This window comes from Vanessa cardui, chromosome 23, assembly GCF_905220365.1.
Source record: "Vanessa cardui chromosome 23, ilVanCard2.1, whole genome shotgun sequence".
Taxonomy (NCBI): Eukaryota; Metazoa; Arthropoda; class Insecta; order Lepidoptera; family Nymphalidae; genus Vanessa; species Vanessa cardui.
Window position 1 is genome coordinate 254,710 of NC_061145.1, and position 22,975 is coordinate 277,684.

General features: G+C 35.7%; 1 protein-coding gene across 2 annotated transcripts; it reads left to right on the forward strand.

Moving 5' to 3' along the window:
* Nucleotides 1-21,089, forward strand: LOC124539833. 2 transcript variants are annotated; one of them, XM_047117192.1, is made up of 23 exons: nucleotides 1-165; nucleotides 868-1,756; nucleotides 2,160-2,425; nucleotides 3,531-3,717; nucleotides 4,812-4,989; nucleotides 5,317-5,534; nucleotides 5,981-6,154; nucleotides 6,622-6,796; nucleotides 6,906-7,011; nucleotides 7,377-7,528; nucleotides 7,632-7,844; nucleotides 8,348-8,482; nucleotides 8,710-8,794; nucleotides 9,102-9,291; nucleotides 10,238-10,399; nucleotides 10,634-10,756; nucleotides 14,575-14,839; nucleotides 15,808-15,913; nucleotides 18,211-18,369; nucleotides 18,874-19,046; nucleotides 19,595-19,804; nucleotides 20,287-20,363; nucleotides 20,794-21,089. In XM_047117192.1, exons 1-23 carry the CDS (start codon nucleotides 99-101, stop codon nucleotides 20,924-20,926), a joined length of 4,443 nt encoding a protein of 1,480 aa, XP_046973148.1. In that variant the 5' UTR covers nucleotides 1-98; the 3' UTR covers nucleotides 20,927-21,089. The 2 variants fall into 2 exon arrangements, with proteins under 2 accessions (XP_046973148.1, XP_046973146.1); XM_047117190.1 differs by lacking the exons at nucleotides 14,575-14,839; nucleotides 15,808-15,913; nucleotides 18,211-18,369; ... (2 more) ...; nucleotides 20,287-20,363; nucleotides 20,794-21,089 and adding an exon at nucleotides 13,967-14,109 and having other exon boundaries at nucleotides 10,634-10,755.
* Nucleotides 21,090-22,975: the final 1,886 nt, after the last annotated feature.

Genomic DNA, 22,975 nt, shown 5'->3' on the forward strand with positions numbered 1-22,975 from the left:
TTGACTCAGTGCCTTTCACTTTGAGACACAGATAGTATGGTTACTATAACTTAGCGAAGTTGTATTTGTGACGAAAATGTAAAAGAAAATTGAATAAAATGTGTAACATACATAGTCATTTACCAAAGTTATCGTGCTTTATTTTCTTAGTGACTTTATTAACAGGTGTGTGTTGGAAATAAGTTCAAAATAAGTTATTTGTTGGGAAACACATGTTTTGTGCGAAACTGACCTCTGTCAAAATTATATAAATAATCTTGACTTTTGTGGTTCACATTTTAAGAGCTATTTTAAATACAGGATATAATTGATTTCTCAGTGTTTTTGTACTATTGCACCTATAAGTACACTTAGGCCTTAAAAAGTAAAAGTTTGTTCAATACGATTTCTATTTCTGTGCGATAAAGAATTATTGTTTTTACAAATATAGTAATGTACGTTATGTACTGTTATGTTCGAACTTCATAATTTGTTTACCGAAATAACAAATAAGCATTTTTTTTATAAATTATTATTATGTCAAAACTTTACCAATAAACCTTAAGAAAATAATTTACAACAACAAATAGAAAAAAAAACATTGTTTATCATATTTTAGAGATAGAAGAAGAAATAGACATCATTTTTAAATATTAGTATTCATAAATTCGATTAATACAAGTTTAATAAAATTTAATCTAGATACTCTCTATATACAGACGTAGGGTACTTAATTGGCCTCAACTTATAAGTAAATATTTAAACTCAAGTTAGATTCTGACGGCTTTTGGTGATGTTGTCCCCACATTCAGGAGAAGTTAAAGAGGGAAATATTTGTTAAATTATTAACAATCAGGTAAAGTGTAAAGTGTTTTATTATTTTCGCAGATGTAAATGCTCTCGTCCTTCGAGCCTATATCTCACAGCATGGACTGCATGGAGAAATCGAGTTCTCCAGTAAAAACGACACTCTTATTGGAATTAGAACCAACTTGAAGCCGACTCTACAGTATCCGGATGGAGTTTGGAAGTGGTCAATACACGAATATCCCGTCGATTACAGAGATGTGTCGAACGAAAGGTGTTCAGAGTCCAACCTCGGCAAGGAGCTGATAGACCTGACAGAAGAGCTCGGTTATTTGATTGTGCCTGGCAAAGACCACGCAGAATTCGAGAGTAAAAATACGCTAACCGGTCCCATGGGCCTTTGGGGTAAAAGTATTATATTAGAAACTGCAGACAGGGACAGAGTAATCTGTGCCTCAATTTTGTCCACGGACATGATGTCGGAAAAGCACGCAGTCGCGAGATTCACTTCGCCCGTGGCCGGTACCTTGAATTTCAGATGGTTAACGACACCTGAACTCGACGAGACAGATTCGTACATCCAAGCTGACCTCTACCACACCAAAGTATTGAAAGAAGGTCTCGGCTACACCGAACACAAGTGGAAATTATTCGTGACCGATATCTTCGATTCAGATAAGGGCAGTCACGAAGATAATTGCAATGTTCTTCAATTAGTATTCAATCCTGAGAACAGTGGTGAGGGCATGAGCGTCGGTGACCTGGACAGCCGGCTAGGTCTCATTAAAGTGGCAACTGATGCGACGGAGAAGAAAATGAAGAAGTTATACAAGGATGAAGTTTTAAATATCCTGAGAAGTGACATGGAAGCCACGAAGAGGAATCTTTACGTTGTGATATTTGATACTAGACACTCCGACAGCTTCTTGGCTTGTGCTAAGCTGAGACCGATGCAGCCGAAGACTACCAAGTAAGTGCGATTTTATATAAAACTATCAACAAGCCCCGGCTTCGCACATCTGCAATTCTCGTACTAAATATATACAGCATTTTTCTTGTTTCTTTATTGTATTTTCCATGTATTATACACGAAAATCTTCCTCTTGAATTACTCTATCTGTTAAAAAAACATCGTATCGAAATCCGTTGCGTAATTTTAAAGATCTAAGCATACATAGGCACAGACAGCGGTAAGATTTTGTTTTATACTATATTATATTATAATAATGATAATGATTAAACTCGGATTAATTTTTATATAAGAGGCGACTGAGGGAAAAGAAAAATACAATTTTAATAATTTGTATTTTCTTACTACTTTAAGTTATTTAATCAAGCTCGAAAGAAAAAATATGTTTTATTTTAATACGCAGAGCTCTCATCAACATGGACGGCATAAAAGGCACCGTGGAATTCAACCAGCGATCTCCATTTGATCCGACATGGGCGAATTTCCAGCTCGGCGCCTCAGACCAGGATTACGAGTCCAATCTTAGATTCGTGAGCTCCATGCTGCAGTACAGCATTAGAGAGCTCCCACCGAAAGTTATAGATCCCGAAAAGTGGAAAAGCATATGTAATACTACGGGTAATTTATATAATCCTACTGGGATTGATGAGAAGAATGTGCCACCCCCAGGTAAGTAAAGTGTCCCCCCAGTAAAATGTCAAGCAAAAGTTTTCATTATTCTAATGTAGAGCTTACAACTAAACATGAACATTTTTGGCTTGACTTTTTTATTATTTCAAATTTATTGTGGAGCATTTTCAATGAAAAAGTTGTTTCAGTTACCATTAGTAATATTTATTATGTGTAGCTGAAACTTTATTGAAATTACAAAAATTGTTTTATTTAGTGAAAGTAAATTAAGTGTTTATGAATTATCACTAAAATCAATTAGTATTTGGGTAGCTAAGATTCCGATCTGATCGTTGGCCCACAGCCAGTACAATATTGTTTATCGCTTCGCGTAATACTTGCCGAGGAATTCGGATGTTGCGTAGTATGCGTACTTGATGTTAATTGTGTCATCACAAGGATGATTATCACATACATATGTTAAGATTAGAATAGATTGCATTTTCGAATTATGACAGCACTTTGTAGATCTCATGATTTCCTTCAATGTAAACGATCTCTAATTTTGTAAATGTCAGTCGTTAAAATGCTTGGGAAATAAATAAATAAATCATAATTAATGTTTATTTCATCAATAACCAAGTAATGTAAGTGTTTTTTTTCGTGTAGACGAAGATTTTTTAATGTTACTTGAAGAAGTATTTATATATTGAGTAGGACTTAGTTAGAGTAAAAAAATTAACAACATTAAATGCTTAAATATATATATACAAATATGAACTAAAACTGTTTAAAAACTGTAAAAGTTACTGTATAAATCTTGACCGCGTGGAATGGTGGCAAGAATGCTAGCAGCATTTCCCCGTTGAATCGCAATTCCGATCCTCTGGGCAAAAAACGAACCAGCCCTCCTGTCACCAGTGGAGGCAATGAGGCGAGGTGTTATACTTTTGATGAAGCTTTTTGCACCACTACTCCAAGGGCCAAGCGTTTCGACAGCAAATGGAACAAAAAAGTAATTAGATATAATACACGAATATTTAGTTATTTTTTTGGCTTCAGCTTTTTCCGCAGCGGCACCGGCTCTTAACATTGTTTCTCGGATATGAGATGGGGCCAACGTTTTAATAGAAATATAAAATAAAATATATAAATATTTATACAGGAATGGGAACAATGGACCAGTACCCCATCGGCGACCTGCTGGGCAAATACAAGGATCGCACTGAGTACCTAAACCATAAGTACTTGTTGCCGGGCCTCGTGAACGAGCTCAGTGGAGATTATTGGGACGTCTTCCTGCCGCTCAGTGGTCGAAATAGCGTCCTGCATCGAGCTGTGGTTTTGACGAGGTAAATACAGAACAACGAGCTTAAATCTGTGTGTTTATATGTTGTAGGTGAGCCGAGACAAGTCAGTTGTTTCAATCCGTCATGACTAACTCTTCATCACTTTAATTTGTGTTTACAATTTATTTCAAGTAGAACGAAACATCGTGGTATATAATGTAGTTTGGTTCATAATAAACTTTAATTAATAAACATACAATTGGTGTAAAATTGAATATTTAGTTTCAAAACGCCTTCGTAGAATTCATATGTACTCCATCGACATTTGTGCGGTTATACACTTTCAGGCGTTCCTTGTGTAATATTTCAAGAATTGTTTAGATTATATGAAATAAATAATCTCATAAGTTGTACAACATTGGTGACCCTTACACAGGTGAATTAAAAAGTCTATATTCTTCTTTGGGACTCAAACTGTATCCATTTTTTTTATCTAAACCGGTTCTGTGGTTTAAGTGTAAAAAAGGTAACACATCCAGATCTAGTTTGTATTTATGTGTAATATTAGTTGCAATATTATTATTGTACTTTTATGTATCTAAAAAAAGTAATCGAATTCAAATTTCTTTATTTATTAAATAATCACATGCAATAAGCAATACATCGTATAATAGTTATTTATTGACTCGATGCCGTATCACATCACAAAATGTATATTGTGCAAAAGCTACCTCGATATCAACTTTCATTGAAATCGACTCAGAGGCTCTCGTTGCCGTGATGAGGTAACAAACAGACTGAGTTACATTACGTAAAACTCACTCATTGATACTGAAAATGTAGTACAATTGAAACATTTTTTTTCGTTATATTAAAATAAGAATTAATAACATTAAATGCTTTAATTTATACAAATATGAACTAAAACTAGTTACTGTATAAATCTTCACCGCCTGGAATGTTGGCAAGAATGCTAGCAGCATTTCCCCGTTGATTCGCAATTCCGATTATCTGGGCAAAAAATGAACCAGCCCTCCTATCACTAGTGGAGGCAATGAGGCAAGTTGTTACACTTTTGATGAAGCATTTTGCACCACTATTTCAAGGCCAAATGGACACGTGGAAAAAAAGTTATTTTTTCAATTAATTTGTTTCAGGAGACAACCGAAACATGAAATCTGCGCTACAATCCTTCCATACGAGTACGGCACGGAGTATCAGACGCAGATGAGCTCTGCGCAGGTTGTGTTCCGATACCCCATCGTCGGCAGAGTCATATTGAGACAGCCTCTGGAACGACCCTGGGAAGACACCACGATCATTATCGAGAGCATGGTAACATACTATCTTCATTTGCAGATTATTAAATATATATCTACTTATATATTTTTGAAAATTATGTAGTATAACGAATACAAAATCTTAAAATATAATTATAAACGTTTAAAACGCTTTCTAAACTGCGAAAATAACACTAGAATTTTTATGTTAAATGTAAAGTTTATACACTTTATAGTATACAGGTTAGTTAGTAGACAGGGTCAGATTTAGGAGAACAAAATGGACTATCGGCCACTATTGGGGTATTTGAGGATCGATACGATTTCTGTTTTTAGGGTTTTGTTATATTAGTTTGTCATACAATGCTTTGGTTACGTGTAGGTGCACGCGGATGGTGCCAGCATCAACAACACGTTCGAACACCGCTGGGCTATCCACGAGCACGCGCCGGGCAAGGACTACTACAACTGGACGGCGCGCTGCCTCAGCGCCGGCCGCGTGCTGCAGCAGAAGGACATGGAAGTGGACGCGCGGAGCCCGGAGCGCTCGTGCTCCTCCGCGCACGAGGGCCTGTGTCGTCTCGGGGACTTCACCACCAGGTGCGTCTCCAGCTGCTTAGCGATACAAATACGGTGTCTAACACACTTTCAAACCATACATAATAAATCAATGCTGTGACCTTCTTCATTCCCTTATTACGCGCTATCATAAGTACCTAGTTGGCTAGTATCTGCCACAAGTTGCTCATTAGTATTGTGTCGTATAACGTATTTGAAACGATTCATCTTGAAAGTATATACGCCAGTTATTTATCGCCATACTCGAAGGACTGAGTCAGTGACATGACATCTTATAAAACCAGAATCTTTCGAGATGGTTTGATATCTGTAGGTTCCAGTATAGTGTAGCATAGTAGGCAGTAAAATGGTGATGGAGAGCTCATTTTTCTAAATTTGTTTGATAGCTTGCGTTTTAGCTATGATGACGGTCGCTTGCCCTCCAATAGATTAATTGTCTTTTTCATTATTGTAATGTCCTTTTGCAGGCACGGCATGTTATCCATCGCCGGTAAGAAAGTAGACAGCGCTCGTCTGACGCGGCGGCTGTTTACGGACAGCTTGATCGCTCTGTCGGGCGTGCGCTCCGTGTTGCGACGATCTCTCGTGATCTACGACGACCACGGACCTGTTGCGCGCGGGGAGCGATTGGCCTGCTCCATGTGAGTTACTACTGTATTCTTGGATATTTATAAGTACCCATTGGTACTTTCAACGTTATTAAAAAAGTAAAAAATTGTTCTGAAATTTGGATATTAAGAATGTGGAAAATTTAATGTTCGTCAATAGTTTTATTCATATCATCACTATCGACCCGCCTACTATATTACAGAATACTATACTACAGAATATGTTTATTTACGATATCACATTAGAAACTTCTAATCAGTGTTTCTTTACTACTTTACCCATGTGTTAAATACAAAAACTTTTTTCTCAAATCACTCTATCTATTAAAAAAACCGCATCAAAATCCGTTGCGTAAATTTAAAGATCTAAGCATACTTAGGGATAGACAGCAATGAGTTACTTTGTTTTATACTATGTAATGTTGATGATGAAGATTTTTCAAGAATTTTTCAAATTAGATATCAATCTGAACCAGTGATAATTGTTAATATTTTAACAGCGTGAATGGCCTTCACCGTCGCAAAGCTGTCATTCAAGATTGGTTCGGTAACGGGAACACCGTCGGCTTGAAGGGCAAGTTGGAGCTGACTCAGCAGTCGGAATACGACATCACCAATGTCCAGGTCACACTCGAGGGGCTAGACGAAGATATTAGAAATTACAAGATACACATCGTTAGTAAGAATTTAACTTCAAGAAGATATTAACTAAAACTCTAAATACATTTTAATTAGACGAAGGGCATAATTTCAAAAAAATATTGAAGGATTTCTTGTTTTGCAGACTCCAATTGAGAAAGAGTTGGAGTTTCCTTGCGAGAAGACGACTATTTACGACACCTACAATCCATTCCACGTGAACAAGTCGCTCAGTCCTCCCACTGCTAAAGGTGAGATTCTTTTCCAGTCTTATACTTGTGCTTAGTGCAAGCCCATGTGAGTCGGTTCCAGCCACTCATCATTTATTCTATTGCCAAACAGCAATGCATAGTATTGTTGTGTTCTAAGTTGAAATGTGAGTGAGCCAGTGTAACTATAGGCAAATGTCGTAACATCTTACCTCTCAAGGTTGGTGGTGCTTTGTTGCGATGTAAATAATGGTTATTATTTCATATAGCAGTAATGTCTATAGGCCGTGGTGACCACTTGCCATCAGGTAGTCCACCTGCCCAAAATGTAGGCAATTTACATAAACTAAAGTAAATCTAAACAGTATTACAGATTCTAAACAATAGCATTTTGCTTTTCCCTACAGGAACGGCAGATCAGTACGAACTTGGTGATCTGGGTGAGAAATACGGTCTGCTTGACAATTTTAAAACGTTCACAACGTTCTACAACGAGACGCAACTGTCACTTTTTGGTCCTTATAGTATTCTGGGACGATCCGTCGCTCTCCACAAGAAGGTACGATTATTTTTTTATGTATAAATTGCATCCTACATATGTACAGTTATATTATATTTTATTTAGTTATGAATCATGCATGATATAAGTATGGTGTGTGCAGAGCAAAGACCGTCGTTGGGCGTGCTCGTCGGTGGAGCGCGGCTACAGCCCGACGGAGGCGCGCGAGATCCGCGCCATCGCGTCGTTCCACCACCCCGGCGGGTTCGCGCACGGCTACGTGCGCATGACGCAGCTCGTGCACGGCGACGGCAGCACCAGCGACACCATCCTCGAGGTCAAGCTGCGCCATCCGGGAGTCCGGGACACCAACCTCGTGAGTGACGCACCATTCAATTTATAACAAAATCAAAATCAAAATCAAAGTATACTTTATTCAAGTGGGCTTTTACAAGCACTTTTGAATCTTTTGAACACTCAAGTAAAGACGCCGCCTAGTACTGAAACTAGGGATTGACTTTTAATACCTACTGTGCGGGGAGACCCCGCTCGACAAATAAATAAATAAATATTGGACAACATCGTATATATTACTCTGATCCCAAAGTAAGTAGCTAAAGCACTTGTGTTATGGAAAATCAGAAGTAACGAAGATACCACAAACACCCAGACCCAAGACTAAATAGAAAACTAATAAACCTTCTACATTGACTCGGCTGGGAATCGAACCCGGGACCTCTGAGCGGGGTACCCATGAAAACCAGTGTACACACCACTCGACCGCTGAGGTCGTCAAATATGTTAACATTAAATTGAATTTAATTTATATTTTGTAGCATTTGGTAGTATTTTGGTAATTTCGTTACGTGTTTGTGGCAGACTCACCACCATCGCTGGGAAGTGTTCGTGAACCCAGTGGGCGTGGATGCGGCGGTGAAGGTGACGGGCACGCGCTGCGTGGCGGGCGGCTACCGCTGGAACCCGTACTTCACGCAACTCGCGGACCCGCTCAACGTGAGTAAAACACTTAGCATCTGATGGGAGCACATAGTTTGCCAGCTAGAATCCTAAAATATTAGATGACAGGTAATAAATATTTAGCAGTTGTGGTTTTTTATTCGGTAGTTACGCTTTACACTACAGTTGTGAGAATTTGGTCATTAAACTTAAAATTGAATCACTTATTTTGTGCCATATATTTGTGTATGAAAACTTTTTTTTAATTTTCTTACGGTTTTCAGCACGACCTTTATAACCAAGAGTGTGGCGCCGACAACCCTTTGAGATGCGACGTGGGCGACTTGACGGCCAGACTCGGAACTATAAGTTAGTAAAATCGTATTATACTTACATTTATACAATGAATATAATTAAATATAATACATAATAATATTAGTAGAATACTATAAGTAGTATAAGAGATTGATCAAGGCAAGTCTTGGTCTAAGCCTTGAAACACTGCCTTACTCTTACGTCAAGAATTACTCCTTAAGTATTAGGGGATGTTTAGAGTAAGAGTTCATGTGTATAATAAACATAGAAAGAATTCAGTCAGCATCGAGTAGTCATTTGTCTCGTTACAATCCTAAGAAAAAGTAAAAACAAAGTAATGGCATTTATTTTCTCGAACCAGCTATCGGTGGTCAGCGGCAAATGTTCGTGGACAGCAATCTGCCGCTCGAAGGGACTGTGTCCGCGATGAGCCGCTCCATCGTCATATTTGGCCCCGACAGGAGCTCGGAGCGCTTCGCCTGCGCCAACATACTGCCCGACAAGGATATCATAAAGTTCGTCAATATTATGAAACCTCCGAGATTTGTTCTGTAAGTATAATACTTTGAACTTAGGTTCGGAAAATTCTGAGAGATATAACTTTTCTATAATAAAAATCCGCAGACATTTTTAACTTTGCCGTTTAGTAAATTCAAATTGTTTGTAAAAAATACATTGGTAGAAAAAGCATATTATTCGATACAAGATTTTATAGATGATAAAAAAGCGTGGACTTAATACCTGTTGACTTCCAAGCAGGGTACATTAATTGAAATAATTGTATTCAATTAACATAACGTTGTATTTTTTAAATGTTAAAAAAGAGTAACTACTGAGTTTCTTGCCGATTCTTCTCGGTAGAATCTACTTTCCGAACCGGTGGTAGCTTCACTTAATTGTTAAATGACGATTCAACTGTGCTTGTAAAAGCCCACTTCAATAAAGTTTATTTTGATTTTGATTTTTGACAATTGTCTCTTGGGCTGCAGATATGAACTTTTATGTTGCAATTATTATTCAATTTGTATAGTCACCACTATATATTATTTTACCTTGGTTGTGCTCCTCCATGAAGAGTGTCTTCAATTGTTTTCTTGTTAAATTAAATATGATACCATACCATTTATTTATTTATTTATTTATGAGTCCCCAACAAAGGATACACACTAATTACACATTCAAAATAAAACGGTATAAAGGTTACACAAGTTATGTGCTCCTTCAATTATAGGAGACCACAGCATGCACAGGAAAAAAATATTTTAAACATAAAGAAAATAAAAGTGAAAAAGTAATAAATGGAAGTAAAAATAAAAATAGAAATTAAAATCTTAAAATTAGGAAAAAGCTTATAAACTAAACTTTTTATTATTGTATTAATAATATCACGTTAAAATTTAATTGAGACACTCTGAATTTGGATAAGCTGTAACGATGAATATCGAGTTCGATATTACATCTAGTTATGGATGATATTTATGTTTTATTGTTCGTCAGGGGCCAGTTCCTCGCGGAAGTGCGGCGGGTGATGGGGGTGCCGGAGTGGATGGTGGGGGTGGATTCGCGGCGCACGCGCGTGCTGCACGCCGGCGCCTGCGTGCAGGTGCTGCTGCATTTCACCGGCCCGGATGCTAGCCGGCTCGAGCTAGATTTTACCAAGTAAGATCTTTAGATGGCAGTGTTCTTCTATATTTACAAATATTTACAATGATTCACAATATGCAGGTTAATTGTAACGGCCCGGATGCCAGCCGGCTCGAGCTAGATTTTACCAAGTAAGATCTATAGATAGATGGCAGTATTCTTCTAATATTTACAATGATTCACATTATGCAAGTTAATTGTAATCCATGCATGCTGTAATAGAGTTGTATCAAGTTGTATTTCTTATAGGTTGCTAGCGTCCGGGCGATTAGATTCTCCGTCAATATTCATCCCTGGCTTCGTCGACACCAAGCGGAAGAGAACCATCTCCTACCGCCAGTGCGGTGTCACTGACCCGAATGAACGAAAGAGTAAGTTGTGGAATATTACGGTTACACATTCAAAATCAGAATAGCTATAAATAAAGAGTAGCTTCTATTATCTTGGTTGTTGGAGTATCACCGGCTCGTGTCACAGGCATATGAGACAAAAAACATTCTAGCCAATATACTTCATCGCTGAGTTTCTTTAGCGAACATTATTAAGAGTCGATATATAAGCTCAAATGGCTTCGGTTAAAGCTTTTTAATAAATCACTATGTATAATATATCGCAAAGCTGGTGATGTATACTAAGTACTATAACATTGTACCATGAATACTAAGCATGTTTTCAGTGAAAAAAAAGTCATGTATATAACACTCAATCCAAATAACCTATAATAATATAAAATATAAGAAATATATAATAACCTACTGAATTATAGAGAAGAACCGATTAGTAAATTAGTAGTTAGGTTTAGGTTTAAAAATCAAAAAAACAAAATCAAAATCAAAATAAACTTTATTCAAGTAGGCTTTTATAAGCACTTTTGAATCGTCATTTTACAATTAAGTGAAGCTACCACCGGTTCGGAAAGTAGATTCTACCGAGAAGAACCGGCAAGAAACTCAGTAGTTACTCTTTTTTAACATTTAAAAAATACAACTTCATGTTAATTAAATACAATTATTTCAATTAATGTATCCTGCTTGGAAGTCAACAGGTATTAACTCCACGCTTTTTTATCATCTACAAAATCTTGTATCGAATAATATGCTTTTTCTACCAATGTATTTTTTACAAACGATTTGAATTTACTAAACGGCAAAGTTAAAAATTTCTGCGGAATTTTATTATAGAAACGGATACCTTGCCCCAAGATGGATCCATTGACTTTGTTTTTTTAATATTTACAGTTTAAAATACTTTTATGACATTGCAGAAACCGTTTCAAATGAAAAATCAATAACGCATTTAGAAACACTATTATTTAATAACCTAGCTGCATTTGATGTAGATGATTTTAAATGAAATGTTATTTTATGGGGTACTTTATCAAAAAATGATTCAAATAAATTAGCAACCTCTAATTCAGAACTCGTGTATCTACTACCTGTGTTCAATTCTATTGGTATCATTTCCTTTTTGGGTTTTCCACTAACACTACTAATAACATCCCATGTGGCTTTAATTCTATTATCAGAATTCAGGATTTTTTTCTTTAAATATAAGGACTTAGCAGAAATGCATACTGTTTTAAAAATTTTGGAATATTTAATGACGTATTCTAAAAAGGCTACGCTTCGATTCCATCGCCTCATATCATATAAGTCGTATAATTTATTTCTACTTTTATAAATACCAACAGTAGCCCAGTCACTAAACTTTAATTTTGTGTTACTATAACATGATTTCATTTTAAATATATTGTTAAATTCTTTTAGTATTACTTCAAAAAATGAATTATAAAGCTCATTTGGATCCTGTGTCGTAAGATCTAGATTAGACAATTTATACGCCACAATATCTTTAAAACAATGTAATTTGTTAGCCGTTATTGGCCTGTATGTTATTTTTTTTTAAATGATTTATTTTTTTGTGTTTTAATGAAAACTTCTGACCACAATGGTTAGAAGTTAAATTATTTATAATTGATACTTCATATATTTCACAGTCACAGAACACATTATCAATACACGTAGAAGTGCCGTCGGTTATTCGCGTCGGTTCATTAACTCTATGAGTTAAATTAAATGACATAAACAAGGCGACCAACCGAACACTTAACGTAGTTTCTTTAAGTAAGTCGACGTTAAAGTCCCCACATACAATTATATATTTATTAGTTTTACATAGCTTTTTAAGAATGTCCTCCATAGTGGTTTCAAACAAATAATAATCTCCCGATGGGGGCCGGTACACGCAGACTATAATGTACTGTGGAAATTCCATGCAGGATAGTACGTTCGATAGAGAGGGCCACAATATCTTTTCGAGATTTACAAACGATATCATTCCGTACAAATATTAATGAGCCACCACGAATAGCACTCCCTCTTACGAACGCACTTGACAGTTTAAAGTTTGAAATAATAAATATGTCAAATTTTTTAACCCAATGTTCTGTGAAACAAAATACATGTATTTTATAACACTCCGAAAATAATTCTATTTCATGATCTTTGCCACCTATGCCCTGTATATTTTGATGTATAATATTTAAGTAAGAGGGCGCAGATGTTGTCGTTTTATTTAGTTTAAACTATTAATTTGAGTATTTTTAATTTTGTCGGTGTTAATATAAATTAAATTATTATTTTTATTATACATATGATCCTTGGTAACATTACTTGTAAAATAATTTTTGATATTGTAGGCAATTAGGTTACCAATTTGTTGATTTCGATTTCATTGGTAGGTACATAGTTTCCTCTGTCCACTTAAATCTATGAATGAATTTATTAATGTCAAATAACATTAAATCATTACTGCAATGTCGAGTCAAATTATATAGACATAGGTTTAAGTCATAAATATGTAAATTCTGTGCATCTGTCAAGGTATGTGAATATGGAAATAAACTAATTATAAATTTGCATTTCTTTTGATTTTGGATTTCAATTAATAATTTAATATCCTTAATTAAACTCTTTTTGTTTAGAGACAAACTGTCACCATGCATTAATACTACTACATTATTAGAACCCAGATGCATAGAATTTATTTTATTTATTTGGTATTGATAGGTTGCCCCGGGTGAACATGTGTTAATTACATTTTTTATTTCACTTTTAATTATTGAGCCAAAGCCCTGTCCTAACTTATCCGATACTACAATAACATCTTTATTTACTTCTAACCCCAGTTTATTATGGTTATGGATCCCTGGTGCAAGATTATATATTCTCATAAAGACAATTACATCACTTACAGAGAACAACATTGAAATACAAACAAGTCACAAATAATACACAAACAAAAACATCACCATGTCAAAGTCGAAGTCAAAAATCTTTATTCAAAATAGAAGTGATTACACTTTCTTATTGATAGTCAAAAATCTACCACCGTTTCGGAACACCTTTAACTTAATACCTCAGACCTGAGAAGAACCGGCGAAAGAAACTCAGAAAACTCTACTCTTTTCACCAATGAAATATATTATCACAGTGACAGACCAAGATGTTCGTTTGCCTACCAAATACTTATATAATAATACATTTTATAAACAGCGTAATTGATTCTCATACTTATTCACAGAACCGACATTCTTCTTTTCGTCGAGGTCATCTTCAACTCCTCTACAGACGATCAGCGTCGGCTTGTGTACATTCCTTTATCTGATAAGATATTTAATTGTATAAAATAAGTTATTATAATCTAGTACAATAAATGTTTTTATTATAAAATGATCTTTTATATTCATTGCCATACCCGTAACCAACAACAACAACAACAACAACAGCCTGTAAATTCCCACTGCTTGGTTAAAGGCCTCCTCTCCGTTAGAGGAGAAGGTTTGCAACATATTCCACCACGCTGTTCCAATACGGGTTGGTGGAATACACATGTGGCATAATTTCTATGAAATTTGTCACATGCAGGTTTCCTCACGATGTTTTCCTTCACCGTAACTTCTGCATTATAAAAGAAGCAAATAAAAAAATGCATTTAAATCAATGTTAAAAACGAGATATTTGAATTATCATCCCTTGTAATGAATGCTGACGTCACGGCGCAGGCGCGAAATAAATCAATAGGCGCTCCCCCATTGTGCAACTTGCTTAGCTCCAGCGAAGACTCAAATCCACGAAAATGCGCTCAGGAACCACGTTTATTCTATCGCTTTTATGTTATTTTTGCAACGCAAACTTGGAAGGTCCATTCCTATTCTTTGGACCGAAATCTCTTGAAAAGTACAAACGACCAGCTCTCAAGGCTCTGGACCAGGATGACTTGATGAAGATTTATGGTGAACAAGCGGCTATCGTTGTGTTCAATAACCAGGATTCGGTGCCCCTATCCAGTGGTAACTTTCCTCGATTGAGGAAAATGTTGGAGGCTCAAACTACGCTGGTTTTACCACAGGACTTTTTAGACGTCCACCCGGATTACATTATCAACGAAACTCAGGTATGTAATTCGTGTTGTATAAGTGAAGTAGGCCTGTTAGTGTTTATATTTTACTTTGTTTTCTAATATTCAGGAAGAATAGTTAGAATTTTATTATTTGATATGAATATGTTGAATCTTCCTTGAGCTATCATGTCCAAAAAAATTAAAATATTGTAACAATTTCCGTCAATCGTCTGATTGCACTAACCTTTAGAGTAGGTCAGGGATAGTCTAAATTCAAAATGGCGATTTTAAAATGATTTATTCAAACTCAAAAATATACACGTTGGGAATATACTACCGAGAAGGATCGTCGAGAAGTACAGCAGTCATTAATTTCTAACAATAGAAATGCATAGTTATGCTAGTTAAATAAAATTTGTAAATTTATTTGAACACAGTCAACAAGTACTTGCTCCACGCTTTTTTATCATCTATATAATCTTGTGTTGAATAATAAGCTTTATTCATTCATGTATTTTTTATACAAATTATTTAAGCTTTATTTATACAAATTATTAGAACTAGTTTATCTGCTAAGTAGATCAATAAAATTGCTGGCAGATTTTGACTCATGGAAAAGTATTTTTACCTTACTATCTATAGGAAATTGATAGGTTTGTGCACTATGACATATATTCTTTTGGAATCTCTAATTGATTGAATAGTATTTCTTATTTACCCGCACGAAACCCGGTAAGGGTGGTTAGTGTCTAAAATTTATTTTTAATAAATTATCTACATTGTGAACGTAAGGAGGTGTGTACATAGAGAACAAACTACTAACTACTATATACAATAATGATCGCGTGGAAAAATACTAATGAGTGTTTCATAACTATGAGCGGTTCTCCGTTGCTTTAAGATTATTCCGAGCCTGGAGACTAGAGACGGGTCCTTCTGTCACCAGAAGCGATAAGTCGCGATGTTATGTTTTATGCTAACATTTGTTTATTCCACTTGTTTTAAAAGTGGTCCATTCCTAGGTCCTGACGCTGCAAGGGCCGTGGTCGGAGCGGGACGCGCAGATGACCGAGACATTCGCGAGACTTCAGGACATTTATGGTGCCGGTCGTGTTTTGGGGGTTTTGGGTAAGTACTTGTAAAGTATATTAAAAAAAGCAAATGTACTGCTGGGCTAGAACCTACAATTATATTCAAGGCTTAGAGAACCATATTTCACCATATGTAACCATATTTGAATTATGTACAAACTTCGAAGCGGAGTCGTCGATTATAAAAAAATCGATTTTATAATTTTAACAATTTAATTATTAATATTTAAAAGTATTTTAATTTTACGTCAAAACTTTTTGTAAACTCTAAAAAAACGTTAAGTCTTGTATTGGTATTACTTTAAGTCAATAAATTCCGAGACATGTCTCTGTAGATGACAGACAAGCACAGACAAGCCAAATTAGAATAGGGCGTAATATTAATTAACGGCTATTAATAATTTGACCTGAGGCTGAAATACAAAAATAAACTAATAAAATAAAATAGACGTTATTCTTTCTCGATTATTCATTTATGGCTGTCAGCCAACACTCCGTTGGCACGAAATTACTGAAAAATCGTTTATTTATAATTGGAGACAATACTTTCAATTGCGCCGATGTTTTAGAAACTTATAGATCTTGATATATATCTAAACAATATTAATTGAAACGATAGTCTTTCTAAATTTGAATTTACTTTATTCAAAACTTGGTTGTAGAGCTTTGTGATCGGTTGTACGAATTTTGCCGATGCTACATCAAAGTTGCGTCGTACTATATACCTTTACAGTTATTACCCTCTAATGATGTATTCTGTCACCAAACAATATATCTGTTGTTGTGTGCTGATATAAAGCGTCAGTGACCCAGTGTAGCTACAGGCACAACGGACATAACATCTCAGTTTCCAAGGTTGCTGGCGCATACGTAATAAATGGTTCAAAATTCATTTTCACTAATTTCTATCGGGAAATGGCAACCACTTGTTATCAGGTAGCACATATAAAAGGATATTTGACTGGTTTTAAAAATCCATTTTATATTATTTAGTAGAAGTTAAGGAACCCAGTAAAAGTTGTGTTTTTTATTTCTAGTACATATTTGCCGAAAAATATCATATTAAAAATTCCACATTTAAATAGCGCGCAATGAAAATTCCACATTTAAATGCTACTTGGGCAATTTGGCGCTGCAATGGGGTCGGTGACGTCATTTTCCTGTATTTTAATCTGTGGTACATATAGTAGAAAAGCAAAGTTTACAAGAAAGTGACTTCATCATAAGCCCGGCCAATCGTGAGCGTTTTGTGTCACGTGACAAACGTTTGAAAATGTGCATTTTTATTTATGGATTTTTGAATAAATTAAGTATAATTTTCAACTTTCGTTAGTAATTAAACATTTTTGAACTCATAATATACACTGATTACAATAACTCACAATTTATTTTTCGCATTGTCAAATAGCCTATTATAGAGAATTTGTTTACTATGAATTCGTATCAAAATATCTTCAACGCTATTGGTATACGGCTGAAAGTATACTTTGGTTATTTTATAGTATTATGTCTTACGACGTTTTGCTTTGGGGTAGCGTTACTGCTTACTGCCCGTTATATTTATAGCATTATAGCTCGACTCCTTTCGGGATATTTTTAATAAAGTTGCTCTACTAAAAATTGCTCTACAAAATTGTTTATAATATTCAGTATATTCATTAGAAGAAAAATAGTTTTGAGTTAAATAGTGACAATCATTGCGCAGAGTCGACTAGTAAACATATTTTTTAGGGAATGTTACTACTGTTAACTTTTAAACTGTTAACTTTTTTGTTTGTGCTAGGAGTAGGGACGTCAACAGCCCAAGGGGTCCGGATCAAAATTGCGGCTCCTTACATTGCCAGGCGACCTTAAATCATTATGCCATAAACGCTTAAAAAGCTAAAATTAGAACGCATAGTTTTCGACTTCGCCAAGTTATATCAAATCTGGGGCATGGTATTCCTTTTGTTTCTAATTTATTTTCCTTTCTTTTATATATAGACGGGTGACCTAAATTTACCACCTGGTGGTACATGGTCCCCATCGCCTTGAGACTATGGTGATGCAGGAAATATTTACCATTCCTTACATCACGAATGGCCTACCAACCTTACGAACTAATATTTATATCCTGTTGTTACACTGACTTACTCACTCTTCAAACCGGAACACAACAATACATAAATGCAACAGAACTTTATAAAATTCTCCTCCCTCGTTAATTGTAAGGATTATTTCTGTAGATGGGTAATAGTACGTAGTGCTATCGGTAACTTGTATTTTTTACTCCGATCTGATCTGTTATAGAAGTTAAGTAATTTATACATTAATTATGTATTTTAATATCTACAGGAAATTCAGTGTCTCAAAGCCAGCCTTCAGATTACGAAGGTGACTGGGTCCGTGTTCGTCGCCAGGCTTCAGATGAGAGCACTACGACGGGCGCACCGACCGCCGAAGAGGAGAAACCGGCTCGAGTGTTGCCGAAATACGCCCTTTATAACGCCACTGGTCAGCCGTATTTAAATATTTAATATAAGAAACATCATTATTCATTACATCCTGTAAAATAAAGTCGCTTACCGCTGTCTGTCCCTTTGTATGCTTAGATTTTTATAATTACACAACGGAATTTGATGCGGTTTTTTTTTAATAGATAGAATGATTTAAGAGGAAGGTTTTTATATTTAATACATGGACAATATGGTAAAGAAACAGTGATAATTTTAGAAGGTTCTAATGCGATGTTAACAAATTCTGTAGTATATTTAGTGTCAGTATTGCACCCGTGAGTAGCTAGGGTTGCTAGTTATATACAAAATAAAGTTGGGACATATAACTCTATTTACTTTTATTGATTACACTAAGATTCTATGGCATTATAAGATTTATGACATTGAATTGTAATTTGCAATGTCACTTACAACTTTTGACCTTTGGATTTCAAAGTAAGTATTTTACGTTTTTTTTCAATGGAATTTCTTAAAACTTATGAGTTTTTACGCTCCTCCACAGGGCCTCCGGGTAAAGGAGCCCTGATATACTCCACGGGCTGGCCAGAACTGAAGTGGCCTGATGGCACAGTGACGTTGCTGGACACTCCGGTGGGAGAACCCACCGTGAAACCAACCCGCCTTTACACCATCCTGGTCGTCCGTTTTGCTGATGGGGATAACACTAGAGACAAGGTAAGACTTTGGATGATGCTTTGGTAACTGTCAATCACTATAATCTAATTTAAATAAGTTTACGTATCGCGTTAATAGATAGCGTTAAACGTTTTAGCATTTGTAAAGATTGATTTGAATTGTCATGTTAGATTTTTGAATTAAAACCGCCAAGATACTCATTAATTGGTCTTTCCCACCATTATAATTATTTTTTTATATCCTGCCAAAAAATCAATAAATAAGGCCTAAGGCCATGCTTTTGTTTCTTGAATTATTGTGTAATATGCCTTATTTGTTTCGACGAGAGCTTTAAATTTGTTTGTATTTATTGGACTTACTGCTATTTGAATGTTCAAAGTTGTTTAGAGTGTATTTTTTTTATTATTATATACTCCTAGATATTTAGCCATTCACTTTTGAAATACTTCTAGACCGGAAATATTTCGTATTATATAACTTTATATATAAGACGCAAATTCGCGAACATGGAAGAGTTTAGTCAATTGAACAATTGAAAAAATAATTAAAGCTTAAAAATATTTATCGTGTCATATTGACGTTTTCAGATAACTCTAGAGTTCTCATTCAAACAATTGTCTGGCTGGTGGACGGCGGTGGGGGTCGAGGTGAAGCGCGGCCTCGAGAGCACGGGACTCAACCTGCAAGCGCCCGCCTCCCCCGACGCCCCGGCCGCTGTCCTGGGGAAGGCCTATCACTGCTCGCAGGCACTCGTCTACACATCTGACGAAGCTAGTCTCGTATTTCCAAACATACAGGTAACTAGTTGTCACCTGCGGCTTAGCTCGCGTTTTAATGGTTTGGTTGTCTTGTGTTAGGTTATGTCCTTGGAGTTTCATCAATTTCGATTCAGAGTTTGGTAGTGAAAGTTTGACAGACAGACAGAGTTACACTCCGATGATTGCGGGCTCAAACCCAGGCAAGCACTGAAGTAACGCTGAAGGACAACTTTTTCAGGAAACCTGCATGTGTCTAATATCATAGAAATTCTGCCACATGTGTATTCCACCAACCCGCATTGGAACAGCTTTGTGGAATACGTTCCAAACCTTCTCAAAGGGATAGGAGGCCTTGGCCCAGAAGTGGGAAATTTACAGGTTGCTGTTGTTGTTAAATCTTTAGCCAATACCTTCATTAATAGTATTGCGTTTAATGTTGTTTGCGTATCGGATGCAAAGCGTTACGCCTGGAGAAGAAGTTCAGATTAAAATGCTGAATGTTGGTACACATTCGTTTCCAGATGCAGGTGTTCATGGACAGCACGGAGAAGTTTGCGGACGCTTTCGACTGCATCACCTTCACGACTGTACCCATCTGGTAAGACATTTGATTACTTCTCTATAATTCTAACAACAATGGATTGTTGTTAATGAGCATTACTAGAACAATCTATCCAATTGCCTTTTATTTATATATTATATTGGAACTAATTTTGCAACGGTATGTCACAAGGTATTCTTTTCTAACTGGCATATAGAATATAAAAAACGTTTAGTACCTATTTATCACAGTATACATTACCATATCTAAGCGTTATACTCATAACAGAGGGATCTACTCTTCCATGACATCCTCTGTTAAATATATAAAAATAGTGAAAACGATTTAAAAGTGAATTGGGACAAGGAATATTTTTATTTGACACAATAAAAATAAGGATACTAAAGATTATATTTCCTTAACAAATTTTTCCACGTTACGTTTAACTTTTGGGTTTAATTGTTTTCATGTACACTTCAATCCTCAGGTCTGGCCTAATGGTGACATTCATGATGCTGACGGTGCTCGCCATATCGATAGTGATGATCATGGATATCAAGACCATGGACCGTTTCGAGACGAATAAATCCAAGCAACTAAACATAACTGTTATCGATTGAAGATTCTTCTAGAGGAATTTATTTTCTAGAACCTTTATCTATCATGTTGAGATGTTAGGAAATGTGGAGTTATATCATTAAATAAATTACCAGTTACACAATAAACTTCTACTAATTATATTACTAAATATATGTTGTTTGTATAAACATTGATCTAATTATAAACTGGAGTTATGCATTTAGCTAATAATTTGTTAAAAATAAATCAAAGGATTTTTAATAACTTTATTTAGTTAAAACGAAAAATGTCGCCTATTAATCAATACCTTAAATCTTAATGCAATTATATTTTAGCTGTAAATATTGTTTATGGGACGATTGGTTAAGCGATGTATTATTTTAAATGTAAATTAAATAAGAGACTAATCTGTATTTGATTAAAAGCCAATTAAACACCGATTGTAAAATTAAAAACCGTTAATGATTGCAATGTGTAATTGAAAATGTTCTGAAAGAATTAAAGTTACATATCAAAAAAGGTATATTTTATTTTCATTATTATTTACTAATCACGTTCTTAAAATTTTTTAGCACTAACAATTACAGCATTATAAAATAAAGCCTATTATATTTGAGACTAGCCGTTACAGGCCCGCTTCAATTGACATTTAATAAAAAAAGGTTCAGGATCAACTGAATTAATAGTTTATGAATGAATGAAATAAATAATCTATGAATATCTAATGGTTGGTGGTAGGGCTTTGTGCAAGCCCGTCTGGTTAGGTTACCACTCACTCATCAGTTATTCTTCCACCAAGAACAGTACTCAGTATTGTTGTGTTCCGGTTTGAAGGGTGAGTGAGCCAGTGTAACTACAGGTATAAGGGACATAGCATCTTAGTTCCCAAAGTTGGTGGCTCATTGACGATGTAAATAATAGTTAATATTTCTTACAGTGTCATTGTCTATGGGTGATGGTTACCACTTACTATCAGGTGGCCCAAATGCTCGTCCGTCAAGCTATATCATTAAAAAAACGATTCCGCGTCAATTGGGCATACTTTCAACCATAGATACATTCACTTGTTTCACGTAATTGTCGCAAGAAAATAAATCATTGTATATAAATATATTTCATCCAGCAAGTTTCCCTAACATAAGAATGTGTTCTATTATTGGGTACGACAAAGGAGAATCCAACACCCTCACAAGTTCACGGCACTTAAGGTCTGCATTTCAAAACGGTCACCCTGATCAAACGAGCAATTAAAAGCCAAAATTGTACAACAGCGTCATCTATACAGTTGCAATAATGCGTTCCACCAAGAAAAGAACCAGAGAAACTGATGTAAAGTAAAGTAAAAAAGTCTCTTCAATTAAGGAGAGGGTTTGGAACATATTCAACCACGCTGTTCCAATGTGGGTTGGTGGAATGCATATGTGGCAGAATTTCGAAGAAATTAGACACATGCAGGTTTCCTGACGATGTTCGCGTCCTAACCACTGGTCTTTCTCTCTGGAGCTGAGATGGCCCAGTGATTAGAAAGCGTTCATCTTAACCGATGATTGCGGGTTCAAACCCAGGCAAGCACCACTATATATATGTATCTGCTTAATTTGTGTTATAATTCATCTCGAGCTCGGTGGTGGAGGAAAACATCGTGAGGAAACCTGCACGTGTCTAATTTCAGAGAAACTGATGAAAAGGGTAAAATGCCATGGCACCCAAACCAACCCGTCCAGAACTACACTTATCGTGGGTAGACGTATAGCTAGGAATTAATAAGATATAATATTAAAGCATAAATTATTATCAGGTACGCTACTCCACTACCATAAACAGTACATATAAATCTTTATATATATGTTTCCCCTCAAGTTTAATTACAATTAATAAGGTAATAAAGCAACAATAATCTTTTGACGTGTATGTATGTATGTAGGCAGTGAGGTCGGAAGCTTTCTACAGCTCCTGTGAGATTATGAAACGAGTTCCTGATTATCGCGACATCTTGTTTGTATATTATGAACTTGACATTGCAACTAACTTGAGAAAATTATTGTGTCTGCAAACCGCATTATTATTAGCCGTGATGGCGCCGTGGAACC

Coding starts and splice junctions, on each gene's coding strand:
- LOC124539833 (XM_047117192.1), top strand. CDS start 99: ATGTGTAACATACATAGTCATTTACCAAAGTTATCGTGCTTTATTTTC. Junction 4,990..5,316: donor CGATCATTATCGAGAGCATG/GTAACATACTAT, acceptor GGTTACGTGTAG/GTGCACGCGGATGGTGCCAG. Junction 15,914..18,210: donor TCGTGTTTTGGGGGTTTTGG/GTAAGTACTTGT, acceptor TAATATCTACAG/GAAATTCAGTGTCTCAAAGC.